The following is a 20,461-nucleotide window of genomic DNA, read 5'->3' as shown; positions in this document are numbered from 1 at the left end:
AATTAAAAACATATGTAAAACGTTCTGTATATTTAAAATGTAAATAATTTAGTTTTCAAAACTTAAAATGGAGTTGTTTACACAACTGCTTTTTATAAATGATTAATGCAGATTCAATGCAAAAACCACAGATTTACATACTTCAAAATACACTTAGCACAAATTATTGCTTTTGCAGGATTGCTAAACACTTTTTACTTCATCAAAAAGCAGCAATGCAGTCAGTCATGAAAACAAGAATGCAACAATTCATACATACAGTGCCTCTTTAATCTGTGATTTACATCACCAGTGCCATATACAGCCACACTTTTTTTGAAACATGGGCTAGTCTCTCTGCCTTCTATGCCATTCATCTCAATCACACTTGTGTGTGAGAAGACATGTTCATGTAGGACGTCATGATCTTGGACACTTTAGTGTTCAAGCCAGTCATCGAGCAAATCATCAAAATCTACTGGACTACTGGCAGCAAGTGTTTTTTTTTTTTTTTTTTTTTGTTTTTTTAACACCTACGTTTTTTTTTTTTTTTTTTTTTATATATATATAAATAATTAACCTTTTCCCATGACAGGTCTTTGTTTAAAAGAAGCGCTAGCGCTTCCTCTATCTTCCATCTTCAGTTAGATACTTAAGGAGTTCAAATTCCAGTGCTGCCATAGTTCTCCTTTGCTCTTCATCCTCTTCTTCATCCATTCCATAATCATCATCCTCCTCCAGGGGTGTTTTGTCACTGTTATTATGAAGGATGGCCTTCTGCTGCACACCTGGACTGCACTGACTTTGCATGGAAGAATCTGTCACAAACAGGGGGAGGAAGAAAAAAAAAATCAATATGAATTGCAAACAGTAAGCAAACAAAATCAACAAAGTGAACAGACATAAGGAAGTAGCACATATTTGCATGAGAATTATGAACTTAAATTATGTAATAAGTTTTTGCTTGTTACATTGATAAACCAACATAAATCAAATATTTAACCACAGTAAAATGTTTAAGAGCTTATAAAATGACAACTTAAATTAAAAGTATAATTTAGATGATTCACAAACAAACTGGAAAAGTACAGAAGGTTGCGCGCTAACAGCAGAACTCATTTCACTAAGTGGTGAGGTACCTGATGTACTGGCATATTTTGTCTGTAATGTGCACATTGCTACTGTGTATCGAGAGCTTACCGTGATGGCAGGGGAACACGTCACTCCAGCTGTACTCCGCTAGGTTAATAGGCTGCCGGATCCACGGTTCATGCAGAAGCTCCTCCAGGGTCATTCTCTCAGTCGGCTCTCTGTGCAGCAAACCGGCCAACAGTGTGTGCAAATCTAAAAACAAAAATGAACTATCTGCTGTAGTCAGCACTTACCAAATTAAGTCACTGACTTACTGCTGCCTTAAGTTTTTTTGGACTTTATTGCACCCAACTATAAGCTTCTAATAACTAGGAACAAGGGAAAAAAGATTTATTAAAAAATTAAACACAGATTGGCAATTTATTGAACACCGCATTTAAACTAAAACAAGCTGTTTATCAGCTGATCAAAAGTTTAAGACTGTAGCCCAGAAATCCCCACAAAAGAATTAAGTGTCAAAAGGACTCCCCCTTGCGAGTACCCCCACTGTTTTTTATTGATAATGTCAAACACTTATTTCTGCATGCTTGAAACAACTGTTTCCAGGAGGCTGGTGGGAACATTGCCCCATATAGCCAGCCACCGTTTGACGCCCCTGCACAACCTGAAGCTCCATTGCGCCGAGTAGAAAACACCTCCAGTGGGATCTCCTGGTCATGCCAGTATCGTTGGATACTTTTTTTTTTTTCTCGTCTGAGAATAAAACTTTCTTCCATCTTTCAATGTCTCATGTTTGGTGCTCCTTTGCAAATTCCAAACAGGCAAGTTTGTGGTGTTTGAAGAGACGTGTCCTTCCGAAGACGTTTTTTGTTCTTTAAGCCCTTTTCTCACAGATGGTGTCTTATGGTTATTATGATGCAGTCAGCATCAGTAAGCGCCTTCATTTGGGTTGAGGATCGGCATGTGTCTTCACGGAAAGACCGTCGGATCCTCTGGCTCGGTACAGGTGACTTTTTTTTGACTACCACTAGTTTTTTTTGTCCCATAACTCTCAGGATCTTTTAAGAAATTTAAAATGACCGTCTTACTGCGTCCAACCTGGGCAGCAATGGCGCGTTGCGAGAGCCCTTGCATGTGCAGCTCAACAATCCTGCAACATTCCAAAATAGAAAGCCTTTTTGCTTTTGCCACCAGGAGATCATGACAGTGTGTCTAAGGGACAATGACATTAAGACTAACTTTTAAAGGCTATGGTCTTAAACTTGATCAGTTGACTACGACCTGGTTACGATCCCCCAGCGCAAAATGCAAATACATGGAATGTTTCCCCCGGTCTTACAATTTTGTTTGAGTGTGCGTGTGTTGTGTGTGCGCACGCATGTGTAAATATAAATATATATATGATTTATACACACAAACACACGGGCTGTACACACCACACATGTATGTGGGCTGCATCTACATCACTGAAGTACACACACACAAATATACGCACCTGGAGAGATTTCATAGGGGATGTTGAGTTTGGCTTGGATGATCTCTTCCACACTACCAAAAGGGTTTTCACTGAACAGCAGGGTATATACAAGCACTCCAAGAGACCACATCTCCAGTTCTGGTCCTTTATACCTACACAGTGCAAGAACTTTTGGTAGAAATCAACTCATCTAATTTATGCTATTATTCAGTAGTGTTACCAATACGCTTTTGTATCACTGAAATGAAAAACTAACATGTGGAATGATTATGGAAACTATAGACACCATGTCAAACTATGTACAAGGTAACTTACAGTACTGGTATAAAAACCTAAAGGCTGACAAAAGTATATGGATTTTCTATATTAAAATTATATACAGGTCACACACACTACATCAAGTTTATGTTGTCCCAAAAATCTAAGAAGTATAAATGATGCTAAAAGCTTCTGTGCAGAAGCTTTGTACCTACAGGTTTCCTTGTAGCACCTCAGGTGAGCAGTACTCCAGTGTGCCACAGAATGCATGGAAGAGTTTCCCAGACTCCAGCAGGGTCACAGACCCAAAATCAATCAACTTGATATGAAACTCTGCATCTATGATGATGTTTTCGTCTTTAATGTCCCTGTGTAATATGCCTTTCTTGCGAAGGTAAGTCACTGCTGACACCAACTGTATTCCACACAAACATACTTTCAGATTATTATTGTTTTTTTTTTTTAAACATGTTTAACAGCCACTCCTTGTGCACCCTCACACTTATCAGCTTACACACACCTGCCGAAAGATGTAGCTGGCTAGTGGTTCATCCAACCTGGGTTGCATGTCAATAAACTCAAACAAGTCAATGCCGTCTCCATGTTTTTCCATCACCAGCTGGAAGAAGTTCTCATTCTCAAACACCTCCAACACCTTTGCAAAGACAAAAAAAAAAAAAAAAGGTATATATATATATATATATATATATCTATCTCACATATCACACGTATACATATCCATATCACATACATATATATACATATACACATACATATATATATACAGTGAGGAAAATTAGTATTTGAACACCCTGCTATTTTGCAAGTTCTCCCACTTAGAAATCATGGAGGGGTCTGAAATTGTCATCGTAGGTGCATGTCCACTGTGAGAGACATAATCTAAAAAAAAAAATCCAGAAATCACAATGTATAATTTTTAAACTATTTATTTGTATGATACAGCTGCAAATAAGTATTTGAACACCTGTCTATCAGCTAGAATTCTGACCCTCAAAGACCTGTTAGTCTGCCTTTAAAATGTCCACCTCCACTACATTTATTATCCTAAATTAGATGCACCTGTTTGAGGTCGTTAGCTGCATAAAGACACCTGTCCACCCCATACAATCAGTAAGAATCCAACTACTAACATGGCCAAGACCAAAGAGCTGTCCAAAGACACTAGAGACAAAATTGTACACCTCCACAAGGCTGGAAAGGGCTACGGGGAAATTGCCAAGCAGCTTGGTGAAAAAAGGTCCACTGTTGGAGCAATCATTAGAAAATGGAAGAAGCTAAACATGACTGTAAATCTCCCTCGGACTGGGGCTCCATGCAAGAACTCACCTCGTGGGGTCTCAATGATCCTAAGGAAGGTGAGAAATCAGCCCAGAACTACACGGGAGGAGCTAATCAATGACCTGAAAATAGCTGGGACCACCATTTCCAAGGTTACTGTTGGTAATACACTAAGACGTCATGGTTTGAAATCATGCATGGCACGGAAGGTTCCCCTGCTTAAACCAGCACATGTCCAGGCACGTCTTAAGTTTGCCAATGACCATTTGGATGATCCAGAGGAGTCATGGGAGAAAGTCATGTGGTCAGATGAGACCAAAATAGAACTTTTGGGTCATAATTCCACTAAACGTGTTTGGAGGAAGAAGAATGATGAGTACAATCCCAAGAACACCATCCCTACTGTGAAGCATGGGGGTGGTAGCATCATGCTTTGGGGGTGTTTTTCTGCACATGGGACAGGGCGACTGCACTGTATTAAGGAGAGGATGACCGGGGCCATGTATTGCGAGATTTTGGCGAACAACCTCCTTCCCTCATTTAGAGCATTGAAGATGGGTCGAGGCTGAGTCTTCCAACATGACAATGACCCGAAGCACACAGCCAGGATAACCAAGGAGTGGCTCTGTAAGAAGCATATCAAGGTTCTGGCATGGCCTAGCCAGTCTCCAGACCTAAACCCAATAGAGAATCTTTGGAGGGAGCTCAAACTCCGTGTTTCTCAGTGACAGGCCAGAAACCTGACTGATCTAGAGAAGATCTGTGTGGAGGAGTGGGCCAAAATCCCTCCTGCAGTGTGTGCAAACCTGGTGAAAAACTACAGGAAACGTTTGACCTCTGTAATTGCAAACAAAGGCTCCTGTACCAAATATTAACATTGACTTTCTCAGGTGTTCAAATACTTATTTGCAGCTGTATCATACAAATAAATAGCTAAAAAATCATACATTGTGATTTCTGGATTTTTTTTTTTTTAGATTATGTCTCTCACAGTGGACATGCACCTACGATGACAATTTCAGACCCCTCCATGATTTCTAAGTGGGAGAACTTGCAAATTAGCAGGGGGTTTTAGTCTCTTACAAATGTAAAGAATGTGCATGTATCTGTTATGTTGACTTTACTTTAAAAGACATACCCAGAAGAATTCACTCGCCCAATGTAAATCCTGTGCAAGCTAACGTGGATGTTTTGCACTTTCAGAAAGCAACTCCGCAATGCCCCCACTCTTCTCTCACAATGAAGCAAATGAGAGACTCAGAACATACATTTATAGGGACTTTTAGATATAGCATAGCGTTCCACAGATACGGCCATGTAATTGAATGATGTAGCCAAATAAAAATCATACAGAAATTTGGGCTTTATGTCAAATTATTTTATATAAAATATGTACAGCCTGAAGGCACTTGTGAATAATATAAACAAGGATAATTTACACAGTATGAATAAATCCTGATCCCACCCAAAAGATATGGCAATCTCATAGGGGGATCTACAAAAGAACCAGTTTATGGTGTTCAGCTGAAAAACATTTGTACCTTGACAATATTTGGGTGATCCAGTCGCACGAGTATGGCCACTTCCTGAGCGACCCGACCCAAATCAGGGTCTTCCACCCAACACTCCTCTATCACCCTGCTCTTCCTAATAAACTTCACTACCACCTGGGAGAAAGAGAGAAATCTTTAGAGATTAAAAGAAAGGGAAGGGAAAATGTGAACAGTAAAGGAATGTCAACTTCCATAGAAAATGGAAGATGCCTCAAACATTCAGCTCTAACCTCCTGTTCGGCATGACGTCGTGAGGCAAGCCAGACAACGCCAAAGGCTCCCTTCCCAATGGGTCGCAACGGATAATAATCTTCCGCAAACAGTCCTTCACATGCTCCAGACTGATTCAGACTCATGGAGGAGCGTAGACCTTTACCATACTCTGCTTCACTGATCACCTGAATAAAACAAAGGCAAAAAGTCAAGAGTAGCCAAACAGACCAAAGGTTTTTGGACACATCCATCCATCTTGTTTGTTTATTCAGTGCTTATCTCATATACATATATACATACACATTATATATACACATACACACACATATATATATATATATATAAATAATATAATATATAATATTATATAATATTATATAATATATAATATTATATAATATTATATTATATTATATATTATATAATATTATATATTATATATATATATAAATATAAAAACTGTACCACTGCTACGATGTGATATATTTGGGCCTCACCTCTCGCAAACTGGAGGCTAAGGAGTCTTCAATTGAAGACTTTGCTATGGATGTCTGTGTGCTCTGCAGTGTCTCCTGCTGGTGAAGGAAAAGATGACTCCCACTCAGCCACACACAGTACAAAGCACCTCCGCTGGAGAGAGTAGCTCTGCGCACGTCACACTGCACCTCTATGTGACAAAAATAATAAAATATTTAAAATAGTAAACAATTCCCCCCCACACACACACATGCATCCTTAAGGCAACAAGGGAAATATTAAATACAGGACCAAGTCCAAATTTTTAAATTGTAACCTTTGTTTATTAAAACTTTAAATCAGACAAAAATAAAATCCTTACCAATCGGGGTTCCATCTCTGTGGTAGCAGTTGGCTTGAAACCTGCCCTCCTGTATCAGGGCAGGTGGTGTTAGTGCTCTAACAGGAGTGTACTGTGGCCTTTTAGGGGTCGAGGTTGCCAGTCTGTCACTTGACAGACTTTTACAAAGCTCTGAGAAAGAAGTACACTGCTCTGGATTTGCCTCTAAAAGTGAGGACTCTTTCAGTGATGAGATCACACCTCCCCCCAGGCATTCTTGCTCAGAAAGTTTGTATTTTTGGTCAAGGGGTTCGGTTTCAGGATCAGAATCCACAATGCAAGGTGATTGTGTGCGCAGGAGCTCAGCCGTGTCGCACTCACTCAGGTCTAGCTCACCAATGGCAAGTGCAATTGCATCACCGTTAGTATCCAGGTCTAGGAAGCAGCTGCTTGAATCGGCTACTTCTACTTCCTGTTGCGTGTCATCAGATTTCTCAGGACCCGCCCACTTTTCACAAAATCCCGAGGACGAACGACTGCCAAGGGAGATCACCTCGAAGCTGGAATTTTGGAATCGGGCTGAGCGATCCTGCTGAGACTCGAGCAAAGCAAAGGTGTGTAGTAGAGCTGCGGTGGAATCAGATGGAACAGACTCAGACTGGGATACTACTGCAGCTGCCTCGCTGCAAAGCTCTGCAGTGTCCTCCAATCTGTATGGAAAAAAAAAACAACCATAGAAAAAACTAAATCAATAAACATCTAAAACAGTAGCACCAACTTTTTAAACAATTCTAAATGCCAGGGTAATGGAGATAAATGTTGCTTTGTTAAATTATACATCCATCTTCAGTTACAATTAAACCCCCCCCCCCCAAAAAAAAAAATAAAAATACAACACTACCATAAACTGTACACCCCCCCCACCAAAAACACCAATGTCTGTACTACTAGGTCAAAAAAATGTCACTAGTCAGAAACTTGATTCTTTTAATTTGAGCTCTCACTGGTTTGCTGGTGAGCAAGAGGTTAGCCCACCTTTTTACAGGCATGGGGGAAACTGCAGGAACAGTAAATGCAGAAAGAGCCTGGTGCGTCTGCTTAGCCTTGACAGCAGCAAAGCCTTGCCGCTCCTTTGCTGCACCTCCTTTCCTCTTTGGTGGTGGGAACAACAGACTGTCTTTGGCCAGCACAGTCTTGAGACCTTAATTATATTTAGTACAAAAAGATTATGATGTTTATATGAAATGAACCACATAAGTATAGTCAACCTGGGCATAATGTTCTGGTACAGGGTTAAAGCACATGGCTGGTGTACCAAGGATTACTCTAAACCGATTGGAAGCCCATCAAAAGGCTTCAATCACAATCGCAAAGTATTTCATAGTCACAGTGCTCAGATTAAATACAGCATATTTAAGTAGGTTTTGTTTTTATACCCAATTATGTTGCCAATTGACCTAATAAATTGCAAATTGGTCCTCCAGCTGTTCCTTATATGTACATTTAACTTTTCCGGCCTCTTATTGCTACCTGTCCCAACTTTTTCGGAATGTGAAGCTCTCATGAAATCCAAAATGAGCCAATATTTGGCACGACATTTCAAAATGTCTCACTTTCAACATTTGATATGTTATATATATTCTATTGTGAATAAAATCGAAAAAGTTTGAGATTTGTAAATTACTACATTCCTTCTTTATTCACAATTTGTACAGTGTTCCAACTTTTGTGGAATAGGGTTTGTATGTTTAACATAAGCTCTAAGGAGTAAAGAGACAAGGCTATTAATATGTACACACCAGCAGATCTAACGCAAACAGCAATGCAAAAATACACGTGCCACTTACTAAATATGGAATAACTCAATAATTCCATCTCCACAGCATAGAAGTAGACTGTTCGCAGAAAGCACTCACTATTATATGTGTCTTGAGTCTCCTTTGCTGAAGTAGCACAAGCAGATGGGCTTGATGTACCACCTCCACCTCCATTAGAGCATCTGTAGGAGTCTAAATAGAGAAGAGAGAAAAAAAATAAAAAAATAAAAAAATAAAAATAGAATCGGGATAAGAAAACAAATTTCACTCTGCCATCTGATCCTGCCTTTACATTAATAAGGATAAATACAGAGGAGTCTATGTAACTAATTTTATGGTGCATGATGTCCATAAATCCCAAGTTTCTCTACTCTTACAACTTCAGTTACTATCAAAACATTTTGTCAAATTTACAAGCACAATATTTACAGAAAACATTAATAGATTAAAATACTGTAGATCTTTAACAGTTTTGAATGTCTGTGCCATTCAAAAATGCTGATCATCTGCTTCTTTCCTGCCCAGAATGATGCACACTTTACTGTAGGTTAGCTTGGATCTTATTGTTCTAAAAACAAATATGCCCTTAAGCCTTGGTGTTTCAATGTTTTGGGAATTATTTTTTTACCCATTCAATAATTGCCTTTAACATTGAGACTTTGTCTATGTAAACATTTTGACATCACTTGAACAAGCTTCTAAAGCTATTTGGGCTTAAACACTACATTGATGATTGCTGTATGCTAAACACTTTCAACCCTGAGAATGTAATTGGTTAATTCTGAGCATGATGTATGCCTCATTACAAAAAGGGTGTGCAACCAGGTTACTTTGAAGCCTATTCCAAAAAGACTTGGCTGCAGGCACGAATGCACATTGGATGGGTAACAGGGGGCAACAGTTTAACACAGGGCACTGTCAAACTAACATTTCATTCAAGGACAGTGAAACCTTTACCAACATCATCTGTAAAAAAAAAAAAAACATGGTGATTTAATAGAAAATGCATATACCTGTGTGGCCTCTAGGAGGACTGAATGCTGGGCAAACTTCATGATACAATACAGGACTGGGACTTCTGTCAAAGGCACACATCATCTCGTAAAAGGCTGGTATCAAGAAGGTGATCGTCTACATACATGCACAGAGATACAAACACACAGGATTGACTTTAGACGCATATACTTAGATTTTTAAACACTAATCCAGCTAGTGCATGATATAGTAACAGATAATTATATAGTTTATAATTATATATGGATTATTTTTGTAATTAGTAAGGGGTAATATCAAATTTTATTTCGAGAGAAATTAGAGCACTACCTTGCCCACAAGCTCAGTCATGCTATATCCCATCAGCAGGGGAGAGTAAATGCTGTTGATGCTGTTAATGGTGCCATTGGGGAAGAGTGTCAGAAGGCTGCTGGAGGGAACAAAAGTCCACAGTGACCCAGAATAAACCACGTCTGGGAGGGACAAGCACAGACCTTCACTGCCACTATCTTTAAAAAAAAAAAAAAAAAAAAAAAAGGAGAGAAATAGAACAATGTGTGAATGCAGAGCATTTGCAGAAGGAATGCCAAGGCCATAATTTTCAACAAACTGGTGCATTATATTAAAGTTAGTTTACTTAGCACAGTCATAGCATGGCTCATCAAATGCAGCGTAGGTCAGAGCTAAATAAGGTGGTCATAATTTATGATTTGCGCTTAATGTTATTGGATGTTTGAAGTGCGATATGGTGTTTAAGATGCTCTGCTGTGAGTGCATTTGGGAAACATTAAGGGAAAGAAAGGAAAAGTGCACCATGTAAACCGGTGGAAAAAAAAATTTATCCAAAAGATCAATACAGACCCCCTGCACCGAGTACTGCATGTGACTTTTCACTGGGCTCAGCACAGGGAGATGTGTCCAACTGGTTTAAAGGCTTCCCACAGGATATCGCAGTGCGCAGTCGCACACTCGCCCACAATTCTGTGCTGTTCCTGCCCTGCACACGCACCCTCTGCAAGCGCATCACCTGTAAGACACAGGTTAATCTTCAGTAAATACACCACAGAAATAAGCACTTAGTATTCTTGCTTTATTGTTGAAACTATTGTAAAAGTGAACATTTGCTGGCCCAGAATGATCTCAAACTAATAACAGTAAATGAAAACTAAATTATTTAAAAGCTATAATGGCTGCTACTGCTAGAACACAATGCATTAGGTTTTAGAATGAATAACAACAAAGACCACACGCACGCACGCATGCACGCGAGAGAGAGAGAGAGAGAGAGAGAGAGAAATGTTTTTAGCCAAGCAGTTATAAATTAGAGTGCGCTTTAGACCTTAGGTATGGTCCGACACTGCGGTGGAACAAGAAGTGTTGGCATCACGGATGTGACCGAAAGCCCAATCAAGTCATCAGCATCACAGTAACCATGGAGATGAGCAAAAGTGGAGTCATAGCTGAGAATCCCACCCTAAAGCAACATATTATAGTACATTTTTAAATGTGGCACTACTATTTTGACAGCAAACCTAAAATAGTGTGCAAAAACATTAGACAATTAAATCAGTTGGCGCAACACCATTATTTTAATAAAATAAAGTTGTTGATACAACAGCGGCCATAATAAGCTTTTTTCCCCCATCATGTGAATAAAATGTGTAAGCCATATGCTAAACCCAATCTTTTTATGCAAAACAAAGTTTATTAACCACAGCCAATAAACAAATAAATAAATAAAATAGCACATAGCTAATATAAATCAAACCTCTTTAGAGAAAGAGAAGTGGGCGGATATCCTCTCCACTTTCTCCAAAAACAGTACGCAGGTTTTGTGATTGTATGAACACGTCCATACAGACACAGGGATCTCAAAGCCTGCTTTACCTACTGCATTTACCTAGTAAGCAAAACAGATATAAATAAAAGACATGATTAGAGACAAATTAGGAAGTAAAATAAGTGAATAAAAAAAAAATAATAAAAAAAAAAAAGGTTTGTATGCTACACCCCAGACCAGAATGAAAAAAACACTACAGATGAATAAAGTTTCATTATAGTGCATCTCTTTTTTAGAAACAATTCTTTTTTTTACCTTCTAAAGCTCCCTCACAAGTGTACATACCACTTTTCTGGATATGGTGATTATGTTGCCTGCAGAGTCTAGGCTGTCCTCTCCCAACACATCCTCAGTCATACGACTGGTCTTCAGAAGGCAGGTCAGGGTTTTTCCAATCAGCTCACTGCGTGTGTATTCAAAGAGCTCGCAGGCTTGCTTGTTCACATCCACTACCTACACATTAACAGTTCAACAGTGAATGTTTACATAAACTACGACACCAATTAGGCAATAAAATAACTGTCCATGTGCATCAATCATTTTAACCCCTCTAATTATTTCTTGCTATAGAGTAGGGCTGAAATGATTCTTTGAGTAACTTGAATAATTTAAGTACCAAAAATGCTTTCATTTAGTACATTTAACTACACGTGAAGTGCTGTGTTTCCCACAGACCATTATTACTGCCGTACCACCCGCTAAACTCTGGAGCGCTCTGCCCAGGTAACACAGAAGACGTTACAGAATGAAAAAAGGAGGAACTGGAACAAAAATCACAAGGGGCAAGGAGAAGATTCAGGCCAAAGAAAACGGCAGAAAGTGTCCAAAGTTTGGGATCATTTCAAACCAAAACTATTTTATTTATATACAGCGCGTTCAAAAACTCCCTCGGCAGTGGCGGCGCAGAGCAGGTAGTGGAGCACGTTTTTAAAGCTGCCAATAAATACACAGATTTAGTGTGTGGAAAATTTCAAACATTGCGAAACTGTGCGAGATTTAATAAATAAATACATTAGTGAGAATAATAATGAGAAACATTTTCCCATAACCTACTGCAGAGGAAATTAACCGCACTGTGTTTGCAATTTGATAATTAAATGCACTAAATGAGTTTAGTTTTCACAGATATTCCTGTATGCAATTTCAGCAATAGAAATTTTATTTTCTAAAAAGAAAAAACTACTTGTTCGTTTTAAGGAGACCTGTCCTTTTCTCTCTTATTTGGTATTGCTCTTTAATAAAGAAAAAAATTAAACACTCGATTAATCGATGATATAATCGTTAGAATACTTAATTACTAAAAATAATCAGTAGCAGCAGCCTTTCTATATAGTACAAAAAAATCAAAAAATTTTTCAATAAGTAATTTTACTATGCTGTATGGTACTATACACACGCTACACACGCTACATAGCGCTACACACGCTACATAGCGCTACACACGCTACATAGCGCTACACACGCTACATAGCGCTACACACGCTACATAGCGCTACACACGCTACATAGCGCTACACACGCTACATAGCGCTACACACGCTACATAGCGCTACACGCATTAAATCGACAATGAACTTGTTTATTATGAAAGTAGGCGTTAAAAACATGAACTTATGCTTAAATCATGCTTAATGTCGCAAGCTTGCTCATGTATGTGTTAACAGTATATTGCCAACTCCTCTGCCAAATTAACATTGCAATTACACGGCTAGACAAATTTCATGATAAATGGACATTTGGCATACAAACAGTACAATTCCATAATCTGCATTCTTGTATGCATGTAAATTTGTCTATTAATCAAACACTGCTGCTGGATCTAACGACATTTCAGTCTCATTAACAACTCATAAGAAACACGCCTAACATTTTGTTTAGAAATAGCTTTATATTGAATGAGTTTTGCTCATTTGTTGCGGGTTACCACAAAAGACACTGTATATTTGCTTTACAAAAACAGCTACTACTTTATACCTACATTAATGGTCAAAGACAAAAAAAATCTTTTAAATGTGTCTTGTGAATTTATCTATCTTGTAAGGATTATAATCTTTGTGCGTGGTGTTTAAAAATGACAAGCAAAAAAATTATTTTTTGTATGAAGGAATCATTGTGTGTTTCATTGTGTGTTTTTTTAAAACACAGGATGTTTAAAAAAAAAAAAAAAAAAAAAATTAAGTTGACATTGAAATTTAGTTTGAAAACAACTGAAAATATTTCATATTGTAGGTTCTTCAAAGTAGCCACCTTTTGCTTTGATTACTGCTTTGCACACTCTTGGCATTCTCTTAATGAGCTTCAAGATGGAAGACCTGAAATGGTCTTCCACATGCTTGGCACTTGTTGGCCCTTTTGCCTTCACTCTGCAGTCCAGCTCACCCCAAACCATCTCGATTGGGTTCAGGTCCGGTGACTGTGGAGGCCAGGTCATCTGGCGCAGCACCCATCACTCTCCTTCTTGGTCAAATAGCCCTTACACAGCCTGGAGGTGTGTTTGGGGTCATTGTCCTGTTGAAAAATAAATGATGGTCCAACTAAACGCAAACCGGATGGAATAGCATGCCGCTGCAAGATGCTGTGGTAGCCATGCTGGTTCAGTATGCCTTCAATTTTGAATAAATCCCCAACAGTGTCACCAGCAAAGCACCCCCACACCATCACACCTCCATGCTTCACGGTGGGAACCAGGCATGTAGAGTCCATCCGTTCACCTTTTCTGCGTCACACAAAGACACGGTGGTTGGAACCAAAGATCTCAAATTTGGACTCATCAGAACAAAGCACAGATTTCCACTGGTCTAATGTCTATTCCTTGTGTTCTTTAACCCAAACAAGTCTCTTCTGCTTGTTGCCTTTCTTTAGCAGTGGTTTCCTAGCAGATATTCTACCATGAAGGCCTGATTCACACAGTCTCCTCTTAACAGTTGTAGAGATGTGTCCACTGCTAGAACTCTGTGTGCCATTGACCTGGTCTCTAATCTGAGCTGCTGTTAACCTGCTATTTCTGAGGCTGGTGACTCGGATGAACTTATCCTCCGCAGCAGAGGTGACTCTAGGTCTTCCTTTCCTGGGGCGGTCCGCATGTGAGCCAGTTTCTTTGTAGCGCTTGATGGTTTTTGTGACTGCACTTGGGGACACTTTCAAAGTTTTCCCAATTTTTCGGACTGACTGACCTTCATTTCTTAAAGTAATGATGGCCACTCGTTTTTCTGTACTTAGCTGCTTTTTTCTTGCCATAATACAAATTCTAACAGTCTATTCAGTAGGACTATCAGCTGTGTATCCACCTGACTTCTGCACAACACAACTGATGGTCCCAACCCCATTTATAAGGCAAGAAATCACACTTATTAAACCTGACAGGGCACACCTGTGAAGTGAAGACCATTTCAGGTGACTACCTCTTAAAGCTCATTAAGAGAATGCCAAGAGTGTGCAAAGCAGTGATCTAAGCAAAAGGTGGCTACTTTGAAGAACCTAGAATATGACATTTTCAGTTGTTTCAAACTTTTTTGTTATGTATATAATTCCACATGTGTTAATTCATAGTTTTGATGCCTTCAGTGTGACTCTACAATTTTCATAGTCATGAAAATAAAGAAAACTCTTTGAATGAGAAGGTGTGTCCAAACTTTTGGTCTGTACTATATATATATTATATATATATATATATATATATATGCAATAATTTTACTGTTTGCAGTCGTTTTACTATATGCAGTCATTGCTTTTGTTAATTGTACACATTCTACATTGGATGAGTTTTAGTGCGATAGCCCCTAACACACACACACACACACACACACACACACACACACACACACACACACACACACACACACACACACACACACACACACACACACACACACACACACACACACACACACACACACACACACACACACACACAGCTATGATTCATGTGTGTAAGAGAATGCCAAGAGTGTGCAAAGCAGTGATCTAAGCAAAAGGTGGCTACTTTGAAGAACCTAGAATATGACATTTTCAGTTGTTTCAAACTTTTTTGTTATGTATATAATTCCACATGTGTTAATTCATAGTTTTGATGCCTTCAGTGTGACTCTACAATTTTCATAGTCATGAAAATAAAGAAAACTCTTTGAATGAGAAGGTGTAGGACATGAATACAATTGAATTAAATGATTAATCACAATGAATATACACTGACTTCTATGGTTTATGTACTAGGACATAATCATCTGCTCCTTATCAGGTTCTAGAACTAGGTAAATACTGCGTCAGATGAACAACACAACCTTAAGTCATGACATTATTTGTACAAAAATCAAGTTGAAATGGAGAAACCACATGTGAAAAACTACATTTAGCAAGCAGCGATAGCTTAAAGTAATCGTGTTTTGTATGACCATCAATCTCGCATTATTGTGGAGGAATTTTGGCTCATACACAGCTCTCTTAAGGTCCTGCTACAGTATTTCAGTCGGACTGAGGTGTGGCCTTTGCAACACCCAATTCTGTTCTTTTTTAACCAATCTGTTGTAGGTTTGCTGGAACGCTACTGCTACTCTAAGCGCATTGCTCATGCCTTTCCTACTTGGCACGGTGACAAACATGAACGCTCCAGACCAGCAAACTGTTAAAACTTGGGCATTTATAGAGGTGGTCACATGCTGAACATTTAAGCATAGGTTTTTAATTTACAGCAACTGGCTGCTACCTAGCCTCTTAAATCATATAGAAGCAGTAATTGTGTACTTAGTATTTAATGCATGATTTTATTTGTGTAAAATAAATAAATAAAATCATGATGTAATGTGTTGTGGTGTTCATTTAAGGTTTTATACAATATAGAAAGAGCATACTTATATATATATATATATATATATATATATATATATATGTATGTGGGTGTATGTATGTATAATATTTCTCTAGCTTAACCAAGTTATTTTCTGTTTAAACCCAGAATGTACAGGATTGGTCTAAAGCTTATGGTTTAATTGTACAGTTATTAGATATAATCATGGTAATATAACATGCAGTTCAGTTCTCAACCCTCCAATGTTAAGACTTTCAAGAAGGTCAGAGGAAAAAATGGATACACTTTAATCCCTTTTGAAAGTCCCTTTATCCAGTTATGATCAGCCTGCACTCAAGGGAGTACACAAAAATAGTGGCTGATCCATCTCATGTCCTTCATTCTAAAAATTTTCCTCCTCTCTCTAGCAGACAGTAAAGAATAGTAAGGTGCAAACTTAACTGATAAAAAAAAAAAACTAAACAAAAAACTAAACACAAACACTGACATTTGGATCCATTTGTGAATATGTATACATAATTTGAATGTGGCTGACCAAAACATTTTGAAGGTTATCCTACTACCTGATATGCAAGATGTAGAGATGCAAACCTCACAGTGTTTGTTATACCTGTGCTGTTGAACGGTCCAGAGTGATTGTGGCCTTATTAGGACAGTGGATGAGCTCGAAGCCTTTCTTTCCAAGGCAGAGACTGAGAGAGAGCAGCTGTTCAAGCTGTGAGCTCTCTAACCGAGCCGGAGAGGAACCTGAAGCGTGACATCGGCAAGGAGACCCACAAAGAAGGGATAATGAAGCAGCCTTCAGCATCACTGGCAACTCTTTTCTATCAACTAAAAGCAAGCAGAATTACCACATCAGGATTTTACATAGTCTTGAGGCACATACAATAAGGTACATTTTATGATTCATATGTCAGTCTCATTTGACTTGCACAATACAGCAACATTTGCTTGGTTTTGAAGCCAAATCTCAAGTCTCATAGCTCTTCTAAGTTGCATAGTAAACAGAGACGCTATACTTACCATTACCCAGCTTTTACATTCAAAACACACAAAAATTTCATTTTTATCACTGAATTTGGAACAAGTTGCTTCATTTTCATCTAACATGACCGGCAGCGATGAGACATCAATCTACACCCTGAGCTTGGATTAAATCAGCCCAGCCTCAGGTTTTATTTGCATTTTTACATGGCTGGTGCCGATTTCTTTAGTTTGTTCCACACTAATTAATAAGAAGAAAACAATTAAAGACATTTATTAAAATCTAATAAACTTTATTAAAATCTAATAATCCTATTTACAGTACAATGTAGAGTTTATCCTTGTAATATCAATGATCTCTAATGAGAGCCATGAAGCTGCTCCTTATATTCTCACTTCTTTCCAAATTGGGCTAATTCATATCCACTTATGGTCACTTTCATTCATTTATATTTTTTAATATAAAGTGTTATATTAAGGATGAAATTATTCATGAAGCTTTGTATCAGTGATCTTTTCCTCTTCTCGTGTATGACATTGGGGCCCTAGTGTGAGCATCTCTGCTTTAGTCATTGGTTTGTATTGTTAGCTGCTGTGCTATTGCTTTTTTTTTCTCTTCAACTTTCTATTTCCATTTGTATGTGAATTAAACGGTGTCTCACCTGTAGTGGAGTCTGGAGAGGAAGGAAATGAGCTCTCCTTTGCAGTATGCTTTGGAGGAGACAGACCTCCTTCCACAGAGTCCTCAAGTCCCATCAGGGGGAATTTAGTCTTAGCAACGGAACAAACACTGTCGCTTGTAGCATTAACATGGCCGCCCTTCTGTTTATCAACTATGTGGCGCCACAGCGACATTTTCCACTTAAAAAAACAAACAAAAAAACACATTAACACTATTGCGATCATAGTTTTAAACTAGCTTTGGCAGTGCACTATTTAACAGAGGAAAGACTGCCGGAGTTTGTTGCCTCATTCAACAGCGAAGCAACAAACCAGCTAAAATTCCGCTACTTAAAAAGAAAACTAGCTAAATATTAATTAGCTCATAGGAGTCATTATATGAAAATCCACAACTTTCTCTCGTCACTCACCGGTGATATTTCGGATAAATAAGATCACTGTTTATCCGTTTTTTCTAGCAGACCCACTCGGAGAGCTCCTGTTCACCCCAAACACGTTTTCACACCCAAACTGAACTGAAACCCGAAAGTTGAACTGTTGTAACCAAGCCGTTTGTTGTGCATTTGATATAATAATGTCCATAGAAACATAAGAAATGTTATTAACACAAACAAGTTTTTTTTGTTAACTCTCAGTCTAGGATTGTGTGCTCAAAATCCCAGGAAGCATTTTGGCGCTGCTGTAAACGAATGAAAATGACGCCCAACAAGCGACCAATAAGAAAACAGATTCCGCAAACTGAGCGAGCAAATTAGCCAATCAGAAACGTCAGTAGGCGGAACTTTGTTCTGAGTGCGTCTCCACCCATCAGGCGTAACATTAAAACCGCCGACAGGTGAAGTGAATAACACTGATCATGAGATTGGGATTCCTTTAAATATATTTATTGGGAATTTCCTAATCCCCAATAAATAAATGTTTCCGAGATACAGGGGATAATACCGAGTAAAGGTATTCAATATAATATATTGGTATTGGTATATTATATATATTTTGGAAATATATATAAAGGTTCAATTAAAACACACACCCACACACCCCAAACGTTGAAATGCTGACAGAGTCATGAGTGCCCAAAGCCCACAGCTGAACATGAGGTGAAAAAGCTAGATTGTCTATCTCAGGGGTCACCAACCTTTTTGAAACTAAGAGCTACTTCTTAGGTACCGATTAATGTGAAAGGCTACCAGTTTTATACACACTTCTGAAATAACAAATTTGATCAATTTACCTTTAATTATGTTCCATCCATCCATCCATCTTCTCCCGCTTATCCGATGCCGGGTCGCGGGGGCAGCAGTCTAAGCAAAGATGCCCAGACTTCCCTCTCCCTAGACACTTCTTCCAGCTCTTCCGGGGGGACACCAAGGCGTTCCCAGGCCAGCCGAGAGACATAGTCTCTCCAGCGTGTCCTAGGTCTTCCCCGGGGTCTCCTCCCAGTGGGACGCGCCCGGAACACCTTCCCAGGAAGGCGTCCAGGAGGCATCCGGAACAGATGCCCGAGCCACCTCAGCTGACCCCTCTCGATGTGGAGGAGCAGCGGATCTACTCTGAGCTCCTCCCGAGTGACTAAGCTTCTCACCCTATCTCTAAGGGATCGCCCAGCCACCCTGCGGAGGAAGCACATTTCGGCCGCCTGTATCCGGGATCTTGTCCTTTCGGTCATGACCCAGAGCTCATGACCATAGGTGAGAGTAGGAACGTAGATTGACCGGTAAATCGAAAGTTTCGCCTTGCGGCTCAGCTCCTTCTTCACCACGACAGACCGGTACATCGACCGCATTACTGCAGAAGCTGCACCGATCCGTCTGTCAATCTCCCGTTCCACCCTTCCCTCACTCGTGAACAAAACCCCAAGATACTTAAACTCCTCCACTTGCGGCAGGAACTCCCCACCAACCTGAAGTGGGCAAGCCACCCTTTTCCGACTGAGGACCATGGCCTCGGATTTGGAGGTGTTGATTCTCATCCCAGCCGCTTCACACTCGGCTGCAAACCGTCCCAGTGCATGCTGAAGGTCCTGGTCTGATGAAGCCAACACGACAACATCATCTGCAAAGAGCAAAGACGAAATCGTGTCGTCACCAAACCGGACACCCTCCGACCCCTGGCTGCGCCTAGAAATTCTGTCCATAAAAATTATGAACAGAACCGGTGACAAAGGGCAGCCCTGCCGGAGTCCAACATGCACCGGGAACAAGTCTGACTTACTGCCGGCAATGCGAACCAAGCTCCTGCTTCGGTCATACAGGGACCGGACAGCCCTTAGTAAAGGGCCCCCGACCCCATACTCCCGGAGCACCCTCCACAGGCCGCCGCGAGGGACACAGTCGAATGCCTTTTCCAAATCCACAAAGCACATGTGGACTGGTTGGGCAAACTCCCATGAACCCTCCAGCACCCTGTAGAGGGTATAGAGCTGGTCCAGTGTTCCACGGCCTGGACGAAAACCACATTGTTCCTCCTGAATCCGAGGTTCTACTATCGGCCGTATTCTCCTCTCCAGTACCCTGGCATAGACTTTCCCAGGTAGGCTGAGAAGTGTGATCCCCCTATAGTTGGAACACACCCTCCGGTCCCCCTTCTTAAAAAGAGGGACCACCACCCCGGTCTGCCATTCCAGAGGCACTGTCCCCGACCGCCACGTGATGCTGCAGAGGCGTGTCAGCCAAGAC

The 20,461-nt window shown here is 39.8% G+C and overlaps 1 protein-coding gene and 1 long non-coding RNA gene across 2 annotated transcripts; one reads left to right on the top strand and one right to left on the bottom strand.

Annotated features, from left to right (window-relative positions):
• Nucleotides 1–248: 248 nt before the first annotated feature.
• pask (PAS domain containing serine/threonine kinase) lies at nucleotides 249–18,493 on the bottom strand. Its single transcript, XM_083524802.1, has 20 exons — nucleotides 18,197–18,493; nucleotides 17,768–17,966; nucleotides 16,732–16,952; nucleotides 11,603–11,770; nucleotides 11,246–11,377; nucleotides 10,817–10,951; nucleotides 10,339–10,504; nucleotides 9,808–9,986; nucleotides 9,498–9,615; nucleotides 8,584–8,676; nucleotides 7,703–7,868; nucleotides 6,710–7,377; nucleotides 6,369–6,538; nucleotides 5,889–6,056; nucleotides 5,647–5,772; nucleotides 3,327–3,461; nucleotides 3,022–3,221; nucleotides 2,567–2,700; nucleotides 1,180–1,323; nucleotides 249–797 (listed from the first exon to the last, which is right to left on the bottom strand). The coding sequence occupies exons 2-20, from the start codon at nucleotides 17,958–17,960 to the stop codon at nucleotides 607–609; spliced, it is 3,507 nt and encodes a 1,168-aa protein (XP_083380928.1). The 5' UTR covers nucleotides 17,961–17,966; nucleotides 18,197–18,493; the 3' UTR covers nucleotides 249–606.
• LOC310717878 lies at nucleotides 13,739–14,639 on the top strand. The gene is made up of 2 exons (XR_014530988.1): nucleotides 13,739–13,948; nucleotides 14,410–14,639. It is a non-coding gene; the product is annotated as an uncharacterized lncRNA (long non-coding RNA).
• Nucleotides 18,494–20,461: the final 1,968 nt, after the last annotated feature.

The sequence above is a fragment of the Silurus aristotelis genome, assembly GCF_946808225.1.
Source record: "Silurus aristotelis genome assembly, chromosome: 22".
NCBI lineage: Eukaryota > Metazoa > Chordata > Actinopteri > Siluriformes > Siluridae > Silurus > Silurus aristotelis.
The sequence above is the reverse complement of the archived record's forward strand: the minus strand, read 5'-3'. Positions and strand labels throughout refer to the sequence as shown.